The 19,211-nt window shown below is 34.9% G+C and overlaps 2 protein-coding genes across 2 annotated transcripts in view; one reads left to right on the top strand and one right to left on the bottom strand.

Moving 5' to 3' along the window:
* The first annotated feature begins 3,559 nt into the window (after positions 1-3,559).
* top3b (DNA topoisomerase III beta) overlaps positions 3,560-19,211 on the top strand; it is a 16,304-nt gene continuing 652 nt past the window's right edge. Inside the window, exons 1-17 of the mRNA XM_084114014.1 lie at positions 3,560-3,612; positions 3,721-3,831; positions 7,133-7,264; positions 7,375-7,481; positions 8,600-8,674; positions 8,797-8,993; positions 9,549-9,705; positions 9,844-9,957; positions 10,052-10,142; positions 10,385-10,539; positions 10,712-10,817; positions 11,899-12,045; positions 12,145-12,318; positions 13,483-13,611; positions 13,828-13,977; positions 15,385-15,485; positions 17,834-18,035. Coding sequence (XP_083970140.1) covers positions 3,762-3,831; positions 7,133-7,264; positions 7,375-7,481; positions 8,600-8,674; positions 8,797-8,993; positions 9,549-9,705; positions 9,844-9,957; positions 10,052-10,142; positions 10,385-10,539; positions 10,712-10,817; positions 11,899-12,045; positions 12,145-12,318; positions 13,483-13,611; positions 13,828-13,977; positions 15,385-15,485; positions 17,834-18,035 — 2,107 coding nt within the window. The 5' untranslated portion in view covers positions 3,560-3,612; positions 3,721-3,761. The remainder of the gene's footprint in view (positions 3,613-3,720; positions 3,832-7,132; positions 7,265-7,374; positions 7,482-8,599; positions 8,675-8,796; positions 8,994-9,548; positions 9,706-9,843; positions 9,958-10,051; positions 10,143-10,384; positions 10,540-10,711; positions 10,818-11,898; positions 12,046-12,144; positions 12,319-13,482; positions 13,612-13,827; positions 13,978-15,384; positions 15,486-17,833; positions 18,036-19,211) is intronic.
* LOC311082852 (interleukin-17F) lies at positions 4,318-6,567 on the bottom strand. Its single transcript, XM_084114015.1, has 3 exons — positions 6,363-6,567; positions 4,902-5,077; positions 4,318-4,671 (listed from the first exon to the last, which is right to left on the bottom strand). Exons 1-3 carry the CDS (start codon positions 6,471-6,473, stop codon positions 4,452-4,454), a joined length of 507 nt encoding a protein of 168 aa, XP_083970141.1. The 5' UTR covers positions 6,474-6,567; the 3' UTR covers positions 4,318-4,451.

The following is a 19,211-nucleotide window of genomic DNA, read 5'->3' as shown; positions in this document are numbered from 1 at the left end:
TTTGCTTGGAATGATAAAAAAAAAATCGTTTCTTGATCCTTTATGTTTAAATGGATTGTGGAGAGTAAAATTGTTTTACTTAGACTTAATGGAGATCTCAGACAGGTTTGTGCAGGTTTCAAGATATTTCTCCTAAAATTAAACATTAGACGTAAATAAGAAATTCATTTAGATAGCTCAATACTTTTTATCTTGTTGATCTCATCTGAAATTCTTAAAGAGACACATGCAAAGTCTCAGTTTGGTCTCCATTTAATCTCATTGGTGTAAGAGAAACAGTTGTGATATTTACCTCTAAAGCTGAAATAGTATTCAGAAAAATCTTTTTTTTTTAATGGAAAACTTTCAGAAAATATATTTGATATTCGAGGCATCATGCTTTTATGGCTTGTATGATATGAGAACTAAGTTCATACTCAAAGAGGTCAAAACCGAGCAAAAATATGCAATGTAATGCATTTGCTGATGCAAGTAAGATGCAATTCTGATAGCTTTAATGTAAATCAATGAGATTTTGTATAGCAATACTACAGATTACATAAAATACACATAATATCATTTGTCACTCTATATCTCCCAATAACATGTCTTATATCCAAATGCTTAATTTTATGATCAAAGCTCTGTTGCTTTTATTGTGGGGGGCAAAACATGTAATGCAATGCAATGCAATGCAAAGATGACTGTGAGATGAACAAATAAACGTTCCTCAAAAGCCTGACGTATCATATATGATCCTCACATTTGAATAGGATTTTTCTAAAAAAAGTAATGAATTGATAATCTAAACCGACTTAAGCTGCTTCAGTCCAGTAAGTGTACATTTTGAAATATCACTAGTTATTCTTAAATTATTTACAGCAAAAAGACACATGTAAGCCTACCACAACCTCAAGGTCATTTTTTTTTAGCAATCATGTTCAAAATTTAGAAGCCTTAGAAATTCATCTATCAAATATGATTCACAAGGCTTGAGATTTTTTTATACGAGTTTAGCATGAAAGAAAGCACTCCAGTTTGTGTTGGTTTGATGCTACACTCTAAAAAATGCTGGGTTTTTTAACATACTTTTGGGTCAAATATGGACAAACCCAAATGTTGGGTTAAAAATGTAATTGAAAAAATGTAACCCAGCCATTGGGTTTGTCCATATTCGACCCAAAGTTGGGTTGGAACAACCCAGCATTTCCCCAGCAGGAAAAGATCATCAAAAAATAATGGCAAAGAAAGAACGAGACAGAGACAACAACAAGTGAGATCTTCACAGCTCTGTTCTTCTGTTTGCTTTCTATAGTTACAACACTGGTTAGATCAAGCGGGTGAGTCACGCATCTTTACTGGCAAGAGTTTTAATGGTTAAGATCATTTCCCCGTCCTGCCAGTCAATTCCGCCCTCTCTCAAGCATTCATCAAACACATACAGTATTGTGATGCTTATATTGTAGCCTACATTTGAAAGTGAATCCATCAAAACCTCATTAAATGTATATGTGAATGAGCAAGAGAGAGAAAAGGAGAGAGAGAAACAGAAGGCAAATAAGTGCTGTTTGTTCACCCATGTCTGTAATTTCATCCATCCTAGGCCCTGTAATCATTCACTTGTCTCTCTTTGTCTTTGTCCTCCTCCTTCAACGTGCTGAATGTTCTCCTGCTCTTAAACACTGCTTTTCCCCCTTGCTTTAAATGTGTTTATGTGTCTGTCTATGAGTAAGAGAAGATGAAGGAGTGATGAAAATGAGAAACTATGACTCATCTCACCCAATCAGATGCATGTACACGTGAAGCTCTTTGCGGATTGATGTTCGAGTTGCTCCTTGACCGAAGCCTATATGTTCTGTTCTTGCACAGTAATGGCGAATAGGATCTGCATCATGATTTCATCGGTTTATCTGTGTCATCCAATGATCTGTGTGAGTGTGTGTGCTGTGACAGTCCAGATGAGTCAATACTGGAGGAGGGAGTGAGGCATTGTGCGTTGGATATGTGTTCAATTGATCAGTCCGCTGAAGGAGACCAACTCAACTCCACCCTCCCTCTGCCATCTGTGGGGTCGCAGACACAAGCTCATTTCTGAGACTCGTCTTCCCTTTTCATTACATTCTTTTTTGCTCACTCGACTCGGTTTTTTTATAAAGCATTGGACATTTGACTAAACAAAGTGGCTGAACAAACTGAACTGTCCTGTGCTGTATTTTCTGATTGGCAGGATTTCACATGAGCGATCTGGAGTCAGATGCTGCTACAATCTGTGTGAGGGATCAAGAGATTATTGTTATTATTATGTCACACCGCCATCTAGTGGCCATTAAATGCGATCGCATGCGTCAATAAAATAAAATAAAATAAAATAAAATAAAATAAAATAAAATAAAATAAAATAAAATAAAATAAAATAAAATAAAATAAAATAAAATAAAATAAAATAAAATAAAATAAAATAAAATAAAATAATAAAGATCAATTTATTTAAATGTCATTTATTTCCCCCCTTATATTCTGCGTGTATTGTTTATAAATATATATAAATAAATTCATACAGATCTGGAACAACTTGAGGGTGAGTAAATGATGGCAGAATTTGATAGGTGAACTATACAGGTGAAAATGTACTTTTTATCTTTTTTTTTTCTTTTTTTTTTCTGTGACCAAGACTGCACAAAATAATATACAGAGGAATATCCACTGGAGTTGAAAATCTGCAGACAAAAAGTAAAAAATCTGCTGAAAAAGCTGACAGCAAAAAAAGATTGTTTAGGTAAAAATATGTCAGTCGCTATATGTTGTGAATGGAGTCTCTCTGTATCAAAGAGGGAGAATCACACAAGCTATATGCAGTAGATCACCATGATTAGAGTCAGCTTTTAGGATGCAGTTTGTGCACCATATCATGTGGAGATTACTGAGAAACTGACATGTCCTAACACTGACAAATAAAGAAGATACTGAACAATTGAATTCTTCTAGGATACAAATATTAACAGTTACCTTTTTATATAATAATAATACTAATAATAATAATTTGCAATTATTAAGAAATTCAAACGTTGCTGCGAATTTGAGTGAGTGATGACATCGTAACATCATGTTACAGTCTGGATTAGCATGGAAACAAAATATGGCTATGCTATGGGCAAGTGTTCTGGTAATGTCCCCCTGCTGGAGACTATGAAGAATATTCAATAATTCATACAGAAATGTGAATATATAATATATGTGTTTTTACCTTTTAAATACATTAGTTCAATTATTGCTTCCATTTCTAGAGCTCAAATAGATTTTTTTAAAGAATGTTGAGTATTGTTGAGTATTACTAAATAAATAAGAAAAACTTTATTTATTTATTTATAAAATATTATTTGAATATATTAATAATATATAGATAAACAAACATTATTCATACATAAAGTGTTTTTATTTGTTTGTTGATAGTTGTAAAAAATATTTTTCATTATTATTATTATTATTTAATCCTAATTGTTATTTTAACCCCCGGTTACACAGATGTAGTAAATGTCGTAAAATATTTTGGACAAAACTCGGGGCTTTTATTTTGACAAAACACGAACAACCCGGAAGTTAACATGTCTGAAGTAGTGGCTGCAGCATATACCGGTGTGTTTTATTACCTCGGTTATTGGTTTTATTAAGTTTATTTGTATTATTTTAGCTTTAGTTATTAACTTTGAAATAAAATATTTACTTTTGTTATTTCATTGTCAGGTCCCGTTGGTGTTTATGACAGATAAGTACAACCAGCAGCGATGAGGACTGTGTTTATGGTGGCCGAGAAGCCCTCTCTGGCTCAATCCATTGCCAAAATCCTCTCTAAAGGTGAGTCTGTATTATATTTATATACATTAAATCTACTGCATGTAATGATGGTACTGCATGCAGAATGGTTTAGTTTGGGTTGGTATTTAATTAATACAACAGCACCCTCATATCCTGTTTGTTCTGATGAGTTACTCATTTCATTTATTAATGTTACGTCTAACGTTATACCTGTTTAACAAGTTGAGTAGTTAACATGACAAACACCTGCAATGTGAGATGCTAGACTAAAGCTGTTTTGAATAGCATGTTTCGTTTCTAATTATTTTACAATTATAATACATGCCGTTTTGGCCACATATTAACTTAGAGGCTACTTTAAATATTTAACATTTTATTAAACTCCAGGAAAAGCAGGGTGGATTTTTTTAAACATGAGTATTTCTAAATAAAATACGAATCTTTTTTTGTTACAAAACAAATAAAATACAATCTATTTATTCACATTTACAAGCATTCGGCAACTTAAGACATCAATATTGCAGTATATGCGTTGTGGTGGTGTTTAAGATAATAAGCATTATTATTCAGTAGACTTCTTTGTGGTTGACATTCAATTAAATTAAATTACACAATTATAATAATTGAAAAGGAATCTAGTGCAATTTTCAGACCCATCTCTAATTCTGTCTGGATGTTGCACATATACAGGCGATGTTGACATCCTCGAATTCCAGTGCGTAAGTTGGGCATCTTGGGTTTTTTCTGAGAAAGGGCATTTTGATTGCAATGGGGATGCTCTCCAGACTGGAAGAGCTGTCGACCCCCTTACAGGAGTGACTGTTCAGGCAGTTTGCTTCATAGATGATCTGTGGCACACGGTCCAGGTCGAGGTTCTCCCTGTTGTTGGTGCAGAAGAATTTATGTTCACATATACCACATTTCAGTGTCTTTCAGATTACATTGTCTGCATTTTGATGCCAATTAGTACAAATACAGACCGTCAAATCATTGCAAAATGTACACGATTGCATGCATGCATCCTGTATAAAATGTACCTGCAGTCTACTTTCCCTGTTATTGGCTGTAAATCTGTATTTTAAAAGGGCTCAAACATCTGCTCAACTCACTCGTAGCTCCATGCGGCGACGCTGCGTTCGTTGATCCTGCTGGGCAGGCTGATGAGCTGTGTGTGGTACTCATTCAGCGTGGAGGAGCAGTAGGTGTGCTCCACACACTGGGCCGTGATCGGATTGCACTGGCTGGGGTCCAAGACCAGCAGGAAAATGCTCAGGAGTCCTAGAATCTGAGTGAGAGAATGAGAAGTAGGCATCAGCACCTATGAGTTTGCACCCGTCATGTGGGCTTCTTTATTTGTGGTTTGTGGATGACAGTAGTATCATGCATATTTTCAGTCCTTCCATTGTGGACACCTTCATAGATTGAAGCTAATGCCAAGTTATGCAGCCTACATTCACAGATCCAGTGCAATTTAGTGATAAATCTGAATCTTCAGTGATGAAGAATAAATAACTAGGCTTTAGTTTATTAAAACATTGTCATGGGCTATCGGTTATAGCAATTGTGACCCTGGACCACAAAACCTAGGTCACAATTTTGAAATTGAGATTTATGCCTCATGTGAAAGCTGAGTAAATAAGCTTTCCATTGATGTATGGTTTGTTAGGATAGGGCAATAATTGGCCGAGATACAACTATTTGAACATCTGGAATCTGAGGGTGCCAAAAAATCGAAACATTGAGAAAACCCCCTTTAAAGTTGTCCATTTATGCTCGCGATTATGCTGCATTCACTCACAAAAATAAATGTTATATATATTTACGGTAGGATATTTACAAAATATCTAAATGAAACATGATCTTTACTTAATATCCTAATGATTTTTGGCATAAAAGAAAAATCGATAATTTTTACCCATTGTTGGCTATTGCCTCAAATATACCCGTGCGACATGTGACTGGTTTTGTGGTCCAGGGTCACAATTTTAGGTTTGTGGCTTTTTTTTAACCAATTTATAATAAATTTATCGGCTAGCTTTCAGGTTTGAATCCCCATTTTTAGTTTAGCTATAGACCTAAATCGTCCAGGCCTCTTTTGGCCAATTTAAGATTAGCGGTATTGGCTGATAATTGTGCTAGCTTGGCCAATAACAGGTCAAATGTTAGTTCTTCCTTATGGTAAAACCAGAATCTATTAATAAATTAGTTTACTCTGCAAGGATGCATTAAATTAATCAAAAGTGACTGTAAAGACATAATATGCTGTTTTCTATTCATCAAAGAATCCACAAATATATTTAGGATCACAACTGTTTTCTACATGTGATGAAATATATTTTTGAGCAGCAAATCAGCATATTACAATGATTTCTGAAGGATCATGTGACACTTAAGACTGGAGTAATGATGCAGAAAATTTAGCTTTGCATCAGATAAATAAATTACATTTTAAATTATATTAAATTGTTATATTATTATTATTTTTGATCAGATAAATGCAGGTTTGGTGAGCAAAAGAGACTTTGAAGTGATCTTACTGAAGTCTTGTGTGGATGGTGTTGGTGACTTACCTGTAGCTGTTGCATGCTGTATCGTGGACGAACGGAAGAGAGGAGGGGAATGAGATGCTGGAGGCTTGCTGTTGCCTGTAGGGGTAAATCTGCTGGTCCAAATGTGTCCATCCCCTCGTTTCGGGCCTATATTTATGTGCCATAGTCTCAATGGAGACCTCCAAAGGACCGTAGCGTCAACCGGTGCTCAAGGTTCATCATCAACATCATCATCATGCTTTTTTTAGGCTCATTCACTCCGTCTGGATATGAGCGCTCAGCCTTGGGAACAGCATCTCATTAGCTAACGGCGACCGTCGGCGTCATTCAAGTTTAAGTCTGGTTGAGCACAAAATTGAAACCAATTAATGAAAAGAATAATGCATAATCAGCTCTTTGCTCTCTCATTTCACTTTATGATGGATCGCTCAATGCCAGCACCAGCTTCTCTCAGCCTGATTTCGTCTATGTCCGACATTAATGTTTATGTAAGAACGCTTATGCATTAGTCAAGCTTACATGGTCGTGTTTGTTGCCTTTACAGACTTTGGAAAGAGTCTCAATGCAAATATTCTGGGATCAATGGAATAAGCAAAGTGTAAGGTTGTGTTTGGATGATTGCTTGAATTGAAGTGCACCTAAAGGTGTATCTTTAAGGTTAAGTGTAGTTTTTTTGATAATTTTTTAAAAACTTTTATTCCAGTTAAATGTGCAATAAGCCATTTGCAGTTGACAGGTGCAGTTAAGTCAAAAGTTGTATGAGCATTTCATTTATTTCCTTTTGTTTATAGGTAGCTGTTCAACCCGAAAAGGCCTAAATGGAGCGTGCTCAGTCCATGAGTACACAGGAAGCTTTGTGGGCCAAAATGTGAGGTTTAAGATGACGTCAGTGTGTGGACACGTCATGAGTCTGGACTTTATCGGCAAGTGTCTCGTCTTCAGTCGGACTGCTTTTTAAAATGCAGGAAAATTCTGTAATGTGCAAGATGATGCAAACTTGAGTGTGATTTTCCCTATCCTTAATGTTTTACAGGAAAGTATAACAACTGGGATAAAGTCGATCCAGCTGAGTTGTTCAGCAAGGCTCCGACTGAGAAGAAGGAAGCAAACCCCAAACTAAATATGGTCAAATTCCTTCAGGTGACTTTACGTTTCATTACCTGACTGCTTTTGGTGTATCTATTGTCTAAAACAATTAAACATTGAGACAAACTGTATTTAAAGACTACATCGAATCAGATTTGACCCTCTTTATTTGCTGTTCCAAGCATGTTAAAGAAATTATTCAATTTATATATTAAATAACATAGTATATATAGAATAAAATATGATTATCATGACATTCATCTTCCAAAATTCATTGCTTCAATAATGTTCAATTATAAAAAAAAATATTTAAATCTGTGACACCTTCTAAAGCTTATTTTTTGGAAGAAGTCTCTTATGTTCACCAAGGCTACATTTATTCAATCAAAAATACATTAAAAACAGTAATATTGGGAAATATTATTACAAATTAAAATAAGTTTTTAATACAATTAAAAATGTAATTTATTCCTCTGATGCAAAGCTGAATTTTCAGTGTCACATTATCATTCAGAAATCATTCTAATATGCTGATTTGATTATCATTATCAATGTTGAGAACAGTTTTTGCTGCTTAACATTTTTGTGGAAACAGTGATACCATTCAAACATTTGTGGTAAGATTAAAAAAAGAGAGAAATGAATACTTTTATTTTTCAAGGATGCATTAAATTGGTCAAGTGACAGAGTAGACATTTATAATGTTACATAAGATTTCTGTTTAATACATGATTTAATAAATAAATGTAATAAATGCAAATAAATGCTGTTCTTTGAACTTTCTATTCATCAAAGTATCCTAAGAAAAATATCACAATTTCCACGAAAAAAATGTTAACCAGCGCAACTGTTTTCAACATTGATAATTATAAGAAATGTTTCTTGAGCATAAAATCAGCATATTAAAATGATTTCTGAAGACTGGAGTGATGATACTAAAAATATATTCAAATAGAAAACCTGTATTTTAATTTGTAATAATATTTCGCAATATTATTGTTTTTACTGTATTTTCTATTAAATAAATGCAGCCTTGGTGAGCATAAGAGGCTTCTTTCAAAAACAGTTAAAAAAAAACTTTTGACAGGTATATTATGTTACATTACATTATATTATATTTTAAAAAGTCATATTTAAAATTTTTAAAATACCAAAGTTGCTGTTGTTGACAGGTTGAAGCAAAAGGTTGTGACTTTGTCGTCCTGTGGTTGGACTGTGACAAAGAAGGAGAGAACATTTGTTTTGAGGTGAGTCTGAATCGACAGAAAGAAAATACAACTAAAGTTTGTCCAGATAACTGGGGCTGAGGTGTTTGGCCTTGTTTTTTTTTAGTGTGTTTTCTCCATTTGTGTGTGTTGTACCATCTCAGGTGTTGGATGCCATTCAGCCTGGGATGAATAAGCCTTACGGTAATGAGCGCACGGTGTATCGGGCCAAGTTCAGCTCCATCACAGACACCGATATCTGTAACGCCATGGCTCGACTCGGAGAACCCAACAAGAACGAGGCTCTGTCCGTAGATGCTCGTCAGGAACTGGACCTCAGGATCGGGTGTGCTTTCACACGGTATGAAAGAGGTCATTTGGGTAGAGCAGACCTGCTTTGAATGTTTTTTATATTTTTTAAAATATTTTTATACCAGGTCCATTACAATGCAATCTTATTTTGTGCAATATACGCTGCTGTTGAACAGTTTGGGGTCTCTAGGGTTTTTGAAAAGTCACTTATGCTCACCAATGCTTCCGTTATTTTAGCAAAAATATCGTAATATTGTGAAATATTATTACAATTCAAAAGAACATTTTTTTTCTATTTTTCAAAATATAATTTAATCCTGTGTGTGGTGCTGCTTAATATTTTCTTGGAAACCATGATAACATTTTTTTCTGTATCTTTCATGAGTATAAAGTACAAAATAACAGCATTTATTTGAAATAGAAATCTTCTGTAACATTATAAATGACTTTACTGTCACTTTTGATCAATTTTATGCATCCTTGCTGAATAAAATGATTAATTTCTTTGATTTTTACTGACCCCAAAACTTTTGAACAGTAGTGCGAACTGTTCTGATGTCTGATTTTTCATTCATCACATCTAACCATTGTCTCTGGATTTTAGTTTCCAAACCAAATACTTCCAGGGGAAATACGGGAATTTGGACTCCTCCTTGATTTCTTTCGGTCCCTGTCAGACTCCCACACTGGGGTTCTGTGTGGAACGGCACGACAAGATCCAGTCCTTCAAACCCGAAGCATACTGGGTCGTACAAGCAAAGGTCAGTTCTGGTCTTTACCACTTGAATGACAAAATCCAATTTTAGAAATTTATTTACAGAATAGCTGTATGTCATATCGCATTGCATACTTGCTTTTCTGCATTTTCCTTTTTTTTGTTTTGTTGTTGGTGCAAACAGGTTTTTAAAGGAAAGGACAGCCCACTCACCTTGGACTGGGACCGCGTTAGAGTTTTTGACCGAGATATTGGTCAAATGTTTGTCAACATGGCAAAGACTGCTAAGGAGGCTAAAGTATGTATTTGTATCTCAGTTATATGTCATTTCCTATTTCAGTGAGGGCATATGTGCTAAAGCACTTCAGTTATTATGTGTCTTTTCTTTGCAGGTTGAATCTGTGACTAAGAAAGAGAAAGCCAAGCAGAGACCTCTCGCATTGAATACAGTGGAGATGTTAAGAGTGGCCAGCTCTGCTTTGGGTGGGCTGCTTCCCTTGAGATATTAAATGTGTATTTGCAAATCAAAAAGCATAAGAAATAGGGTTTGAATGAGGAAAGAAAGACCAAGCTTTACACAGACTTAAAGGGATAGTTCACCCAAAAACAAAAGTTCTGTCATCATTTACTCACCCTTGTTCCAAACCTGTATGAGTTTGTTTCGTCTGCTGAACACAAAAGAAGATATTTTAAAAAGAATATGATTTTATCTGTGTATTTCTCAGGAATGGGTCCCCAGCATACCATGCAGATAGCAGAGCGTCTCTACACACAGGGTTATATCAGCTATCCTCGCACAGAGACAACACATTACCCTGAAAACTTTGACCTGAAGGGCACCCTCAAACAACAGGCCAACAGCTCCTTCTGGGGTGAATCGGTGAGCTTGTGCCCTTTCCAGCGCCCTGATGAGATCATCTAAAGAAGAACTATTTTTACACCTATTTGATAAGCTTTGTTTTGTGTCTGTAAAAAAACCTCTTTAATGAGCAATTAAATAAATAATTAAAAGTGATTAATATTGTCTTATATGTGTGTGTTTGTGTATACAGGTAAAAGCACTTCTCTCTGAGGGCATTAATAAGCCAAGGAAAGGATCGGACGCAGGAGACCATCCGCCAATCACACCCATGAGAGCCGCCTCTGAGAGCGAGCTGGGTACGACCGTCAGACTGCATATTTTCACATTTAATGTGTTACATCATGTGTGATATTGAAAGGTCAAGCAGAGAGATAACACACCCAGGTCATTCTATGATTCATATCTGGCGTTGCAGGACAAGATCCACGATCCTGTTTCTAATTATTGAATAAAAGAAGAGAAAATATAGACTAAAATATCTTCATTTTAATTTGTCAAGTTGAGCTTAATTAGCTAAACACTACTGTTCAAAAGTTTGGGGTCAGTAAGCATTTATTTTTAAAGATATTAATACATTTTAGGATGCATTAAATTGATCAAAAGTGACAATAAATCTACTAAAATATTAAGCAGCACAGCTGTTTGCAACATTGATAATAGAAAAAAGAAATGTTTCTTGAGCAGCAAATCAGCATATTAGAATGATTTCTGAAGGATCATGTGACACTGAAGACTGGAGTAATGATGCTGAAAATTCAGCTTTGCAACACAGGAATAAATTACATTTTAAAATATATTAAAATAGAAAACACTTATTTCGCAATATTGAATTTTGTTCAAATAAATGCAAGCTTGGTGAGCATAAGAGACTTTTTTTTTCAAAAACATCTTACCGACCCCAAACCTTTTAACGGCAGCGTAACTATGTTGTAACTAACACTTTCTTGAGTAGGTACTTATTTTGAATAAGTAATTACCTCGCGTCTGCTAAAAAAGTATGCACTACATTTGCCATACTGTCATTATCATGTGACCTACAAGCGTCCGTTACGTCGCTTCACTGTCAATCTTAAATCCTCTCCCATGGCCTCATGGGATAGTAAATTGTCCATTGTAAGCACACTTCAGAATCTCGCTGGGAGATGTAGGGCACCCAGGAATTTTTTAGCCTACCCTTTCATGTGTACTGTGAATTCAGACTTCTTTATCACACACTGTTTTTCGGCTACTATATAGTAGGGAAGTATGTGATTTCGGATGCAGCCCATGAATCAAATCAGGGGCCATATTGCAGAAACATCCTAACACTAGAATCCAATCTTTAAAAGATCTAAGACAACAGAGCTATAAAAGGCCATCTATCTTTTTTCTCTGCAGGCAGCGATGGCTGGCGTCTGTATGATTACATCACACGGCACTTCATAGCGACGGTCAGCCCTGACTGTAAATACCTGCAGACCACGATTTCCTTCAGCATCGCCACTGAGAGCTTCACATGCAGCGGGAAGACGCTCATCTCTCCTGGTACGTGCATCATCAGATTAACTTTATTACTTTTGCCATTTCTTTTTAATGATATTCTAGTGGAGAGGTGATACTTATTAATATTTCTCTCTATCTCAGGTTACACTGAAGTGATGCCCTGGCAGGGTATTCCGCTGGAAGAGGCCTTGCCGGTGTGTGAGAGAGGAGACACATTCACGGTGGATGAGATCAAACTACTGGAGAAACAGACCAATCCACCAGACTACCTCACTGAGGCCGAGCTCATCACACTCATGGAGAAACACGGCATTGGTGAGATCCGTTTCATTAATGCTTAATGCTTAACAGATGTTTTAGAAAACAAGTTCACAGAAGAGAGGAAAATTTACTTATTTACCTAATCCTCTTCGTCCCGTGTGAGACATAAGGCCACAGAGTAAATTTAAACAGGTCATATCATGCATTTTATCCCTGACGTACAGTTTTTCACCCCCTCTTGGTCCGTTTATTGCCACTGTACACCTTTGGGTAACTTTATGTGTGCAGTATCATAAAAACACTGCTAAATTAATCAGTTTAAAATGCATAAAGAATTCACAGCACAATGAATTCTAAAAAGTGTTTCATGCATAATTATTCATTTATTTCAGGTGCTCAGGTTTTCACATCAAGGACTATTTGCACATTTCTTTTTTTCTTTTTTATCAATAGGCTATTTTATATGTCGTTACAAGTTTTAGTGCATGAATGAATAAACATACAGTTTAAAATTTAGGGGTTGGTAAGATTTTAGTGAAAGAAAAAAAAAGAAGTCTCTTGTCACCAAGGCTACATTTATTTGATCCAAAGTGCAGTTAAACACTAATATTGTGAAATATTTAGGGCTGTTGATTTAATGTGTTCATTTAGTTAATTAGTTATGGGGAAGAAATAACACGTTAAAATTAACGGATTTAACACACCCGCCCCACCCAAGACCTACGTAAACTTTCATAAAGTTGATTAGTGACGAACATGATGTAGGGCAACAACTCACTACGTGATGTAGCCTAGAATGCAGTTAGCCCCTAAAATTAAAGATATCATAAGTCCCTGTAAGAGTTTTTGTCTCATATTTATATCATATGATATAGTTAAGCAATAGAGTAACGAGCACAATATTAAACGAGTGCTGTTTTTGTCCAGAATAGCACGCGCACAAATGTGATACTGATTTTTTACAACAGTTCAATGAATAAGAAGTTAATGGGATAGTTCACCCAAAAATGTAAATTCTATCATCATTTACTCACCCTCAAGTTGTTCCAAACCTGTATGAGTTTCTTTCTTCTGCTGAACACAAAAGAAAGATATTTCGAAGAATGTTTGTCACCAAACAGTTGACGGCACCATTGACTTCCATAGTATTTTAGAAGTCAGTGGTGCCCCACAACTGTCTGGTTGTGTGAACTGTATTTAAAATGTTTTTCCCACTAGGTACGGATGCCAGTATCCCCGTCCACATTAACAACATCTGCCAGAGGAACTATGTGACGGTTGAAAGTGGCCGCAAACTCAAACCCACCAACCTGGGGATTGTTCTGGTTCACGGTTACTATAAGATTGGTAAGGGGAAAATTTTCAATTAGTGTGTGTCGGTAGCCTAGTAGTTAAAAATTTGGCCTTATAACTGAAACCCCAAAAGGGGCTGTTCATGAACGGGCACTTAACAGAGATGAATCTGTAATAGGTGTGCAATAAGTTACTTTGAAACAAACCGTTGGATAAATGACTCATTTGTATGTGCTTATCCTTTTCCTTGTGCATCTGTGTGTGTGTTAGATGCAGATTTGGTTCTTCCCACAATCCGGAGTGCTGTGGAAAAGCAGCTCACTCTGATCGCTTTAGGAAAGGCAAACTTCCAACAGGTCTTACAGCATACTCTGGACATCTTCAAGAGGAAGTTCCACTACTTCGTGGACTCCATTGCAGGTAATGTCACATGCAGTGAACCTATGAAAAGAATTGAATTACTTTCTTATTTCGGTGTTAAATTAAAAATATAAATTAGAATGTTCTGAGAGTGCTCTGTTCGGACAGGAAATGACGGATTCTGCGAAGCCCCTAAAGGGACATGGTGATGAAATAAAAATATGAGATGGGAGGAAAAAATATATTAAACAAAAAGAGAAAAGTGAAGTCCACACACTGCATGCTACTCCAAATAAATTTATTAAAAGCACAACGTTTCGACCATCAGGTCTTCATCAGGTGCAATGGAAAAAATATATTGCAATGCTTTTGCGTTCTCTCGCATTTTGAAAAAAAGTTGGGTAATTATATTGTATGTCATTTGCATGCAGCAGGGAGCCGATATCAATATGTGGGGTATTGAAATTGCTTTTGAATGCACGCTCACTTTTTACTTTCGTTTTCTAATTCGAGATCACGTATACTCTGTGTATAGGGAGCGGTGGTACTGACCACACATTTTAGAAGATATTACAAGATAAGATATTACAAGATAAGATATTTGTCAATAATGTTCACGATCTGTTACGTATCATCCTGTCAGTCATATCTCCTTACTATCTTCAGTGATCAGTGAAATCATGATGTACTGTGATGTAGCCGACCACTGCAGCAAGTCTAACCACATCCCTTTAGTTATATTCCGTGCCTTTCCGAATTCAGATTTAGGTTTCGGGCTCATTCTTAAATGAGATGCTATTATAGTTTTTGAATTCATTTTTATTTTAGTTTTAGTTAAAGTAATTCTGTTGTGTTTTTGTCATTTTTTTGTGCATGTGTCTAGTTTTTGGAATATTTTTCAGTTTTAGTTATTTTAGTAGTTGAACTAAATGAAAATAAGAAATGTTGCCTCGGCAACTAGCTGAAATATAATAATTTTAATTTGTATGGTTTTAGTTTGTTAACTCTAATAACCCTGGTCTTGAACTGTTTTTTGATGCATTGAGACCCATTTTATTAGGGATTGGCTTAAACTGTTTCTCAATCTAATTAGATAAGTTAAAGGAATAACTCACTTAAAAATAAAAATTCTGTCATCATTTACTCACCCTCAAATTGTTTCAAACCTGTATGAGTTTCTTCTGCTGAACATAAAGGAAGATATTTTGAAGAATGTCGGTAAACAGAAAGTTGATGGTCCCCATTGACTTCCATAAATGTATCTTTCTTTTGTGTTCAGCAGAAGAAAGAAACTCATACAGGTTTGAAACAATTTGAGGGTGAGTAAATGATGACAGAATTTTTATTTTTAAGTGAACTATTCCTTTAAGGCCGCTCTGTTCCTTCTTAAAGTTTAGTTTAAATATGCAGTTTTTTGCCTAAATTATGTTTGCTTTGAGGTTTTGCTAATTATTGTTTATTTAAAAGGCATGGATGAACTGATGGAGGTGTCCTTCTCTCCCATCGCTGCTACTGGGAAACCACTCTCTCGCTGCGGCAAATGCCGTCGCTTCATGAAGTACATCCAGGTGTGTAAGGACTCACACTGCCCTAACAGACTTAAAATGCTGGCTTTCTTATTCTAGAGATTTTAACATGTAAATGCATTCAATTGATCTAAAGTTACAGTAAAAAATTTGATAGTACTATTTATAATATGCTTATGAACTTTTTGTTCATCAGAGAATCCTGAAAAAAAAAAAACTATCACAGTTTGCACAAAAATATGAAGCAGCATTTCAACATTGATAATAATCAGAAATGTTTCTTGAGCAGCAAATCAGCATTAGAATGATTTCTGGGGGATCATGTGACACTGAAGACTGGAGAAATGATGTTGAAAATTCAGCTTTGCATCACAGGAATAAATTACATTTTAAAATATATTCGAATAGAAATCAGTCATTTTAAAATGTAATTTTTCACAATATTACTGTTTTGCTGTTTTTGATCAAATAAAGCAGCCTTGGTGAGCAGAAAAGACTTCTTTCAAAAATCGGTAACACTTTACAATAAGGTTTCATTAGTTAGCATTAGTTAACTACTTTAGTTAACATGAACTAAGAATGAACAATACTTCTATGGCATTTATTAATCTGTGTTAATGTTAATTTTTTTAAAATGTAAGACATTATTAAAATCAAAATTGTATTTGTTAACTTTAGCACTGTGAACTAACATGAACAAACAGTGAATGACAGTATTTTTAAGTAACATTAACAAAGATTAATAAATACAGTAACAAATGTATTGCTCATTGTTAGTTCATGTTAGTTATAACATTATAGTTAATAAAACATTAACTAATGTTAACAAACGAGACCTTATTGTAAAGTGTTACCAAAAAATCTTACCGACTTTTGAATACTAGTGTATGAATTTAGCTGATGTCAGAAAGCTATGAAAATCATAGTGCATCAAACTCTTTTAATTCAAAAGATCAAAGAAAAGCCCATTTCTTTTTGCATGACTCTTTTATGGTTTCATCTCTTTGTTTTCACAGTAGACAAATCATAACTAGCATGTACAGACATTGTGTTTTAGCTACTTTCTTTGCCAACATGACCTTAGTTTGAACTGTTGACTGTAGGGTAAAATGGAAGAATGTTAGATATTTAACAAAACATGCTTGTCTCGATATGGTGCAAAGTTCAGTTCTGCACACTCAATTAAAGGATTGCAACACTATGTCTTGGGCTTTGATCCATGACCCTGACCCAAACTGATTGACCTATGTTAGCATTGTGACACATCATAGAGGGCTTTGGCCTTCTGATGACAAGCCTAAAACTTTGACCTCTCAGCTACCACCACACCTTAGTTTCTATTAACCATTTAACTCTACAGTTCACAAGTTTGGGTCGCTTTTTTACATTTTTGTAACGTCTCATCCTCACCAAGGCTGCATTTATTTGATTAAAAAAAAAAGTAAATATTGTGAAATATTATTACAATTTAAAATAACTGTTTTCTCTTATAATATATTTTAAATGTAATTTATTCCTGTGACGAAAAGCTGCATTTTCAGCATCATTACTCAGTGTCACATGATCCTTCAGAAATCATTCTGATTTGATGCTCAAGAAACATTTCTTATTATTATCAATGTTGAAAACAGTTGTGATGCTTAATATTGTTTGTGGAAACCATGATACATTTTTTTTTGGATTCTCTAAATAGAACGTTCAAAAGAACAGAATTGATTTGAAATAGAAATGTATAAATTATAAATGTCTTTACTGTCACGTTTTATCAATTGAATGCATTCTTGCTGAATAACAGTATTTTATTGTAAGTATTTAATGCTTTGTACATCAAAAATACCTTGTTTAAAAATCTGACGTCAGGTTGAGAGCTCGGTGATGTTGAATATGCACAGTGAGTAATGCAGCCAAACTTCAAGCTTCTCCCCCCAACTTTGATCCTAATTACCATCCGTATAGCCGTTGCGTAAATCACATGGTTTATATATTTTTCCGCTGTGACGCACTCTGGGCTTTTAGACAGACTCTCATCTCTCTCTTGTTCTCTCCGTCTATACCCGTGCACCTGAAAATGACCTTCAGCGAGGAAGCTTTTTATCTGAATGTTCTCCTGTGTCAATCTGAATGTGATATAACTCAAATTATTCATCAGTGTCCCTCATCATTCAACTACAACCTTAGGCTGTCTAATGTTCCTGTTAAATGGACTGCATGTCTAATGCTTGCATGCTGATTTTCTCGATCCAAATGTCCTGAATGAAGTCTTTACACAGTATAGAGGTTTTTGCTGCTGCTACTTCATTGTGGACAGTAAAATCTGTGGAAAATTAAGTTAGAAAAATCGTGAATGTAGTATCAAATGTGGTCTAAACTGTCATTTGTAATCACCCTAGGCTAAACCCAGTCGTCTGCACTGCTCTCACTGCGACGAGACGTACAGTTTACCTCAGAACGGAGCCATTAAGCTGTACAAAGAGCTCAAGTGTCCTCTGGATGAGTTTGAGCTGGTGCTCTGGACCTCAGGGTCTCGTGGCAAAAGCTACCCTGTGTGTCCATACTGCTATGGGAACCCTCCCTTCAGAGACATGAAGAAAGGTAGGAGAGACTAAAAAGCTGTTTCTCAAATCAAATTGTTTTTGGCTGGTTCTTCAGATAGGATTCTTTCAAACGTAATACCAAAAAAATAAAAAAATAAATTCCCCCACATATTCAGTAATCAAGATCTGATTATGCCCTTGTTAACCTTAGCATTTTCATATAAAGTGATGAAGATTTTTTTTTTGCATACTGGTTGGATAAACAATCTTTCAAGTTAATGAAAATAAAAAGGAAGGGATTGGAGACGTTGCCGCAGTTCTTCTGTGTTTATGCTGTCTCAGTTTTTTCTATTTCATCAAGTAATCCCACATGGACTCAATGTTTGTGAGATCGGATCTCCGTGTGTTGTAAAAATCTCACTGGATTATACAATAATGGCAAAAGGAATGTTTGGAAATGTAAACTGATATTTCCTACTGACACACTACAGCAAAAGATATAAATAACTGGCTTTTTTTGGTGAAAATACTAACGTGCCTAAGACTTTCGCACAGTACTAATATATGTGTGTATGTATATTTATTTTAATATAACATATATACATTTTATATTATTAAAATATTGTGGTCAGTAAGATTTGTTTAAAATAAATTACTTTTTTTATTTATTTATTTTTATCAAAAGTGATGGTAAAGACTTTTACAGTTTTACAAATGAAACAAAGAGTTTCCACAATGTTAAGCAGCACAACTTTTTTAACATTGATAATAATAAAAAATGTTTCTTGAGCAGCAAATCAGCATATTAGAATGATTTCTGAAGGATCATGTGTCATGAGTAATGATACTGAAAATTCAGCTTTGCATCACAGGAATAAATTACATTTTAAAATATATTCAAATAGGAAACGCTTATTTTAAATAGTAATCATATTTTACAATATTACTGTTTTTACAGTAATTTTTAATCAAATAAATGCAGCCTTGGTGAACATAAGAGACTTATTTTAAAAACATTAAAAAATCCTACTGACCCTAAACTTTTAAACAGTAGTGTATTTAAAATAAACATATAAAATATAAAAATGTAAGCTTTTTATAAATTTAATATAGAGGTAAAGTAAAAACATCTGGGTGGGGGAAAGGTCCAAGATTCTTCAAGATAGAGAAATACTGGCAAATGTAACCTTTTAACACTTGTGTTGAAACAGGAACAACACTCTTAAAAACAAGA

This window comes from Abramis brama (assembly GCF_963993115.1).
Source record: "Abramis brama genome assembly, chromosome: 5".
NCBI lineage: Eukaryota > Metazoa > Chordata > Actinopteri > Cypriniformes > Leuciscidae > Abramis > Abramis brama.
This window is presented reverse-complemented; position numbering and strand designations above follow the sequence as displayed.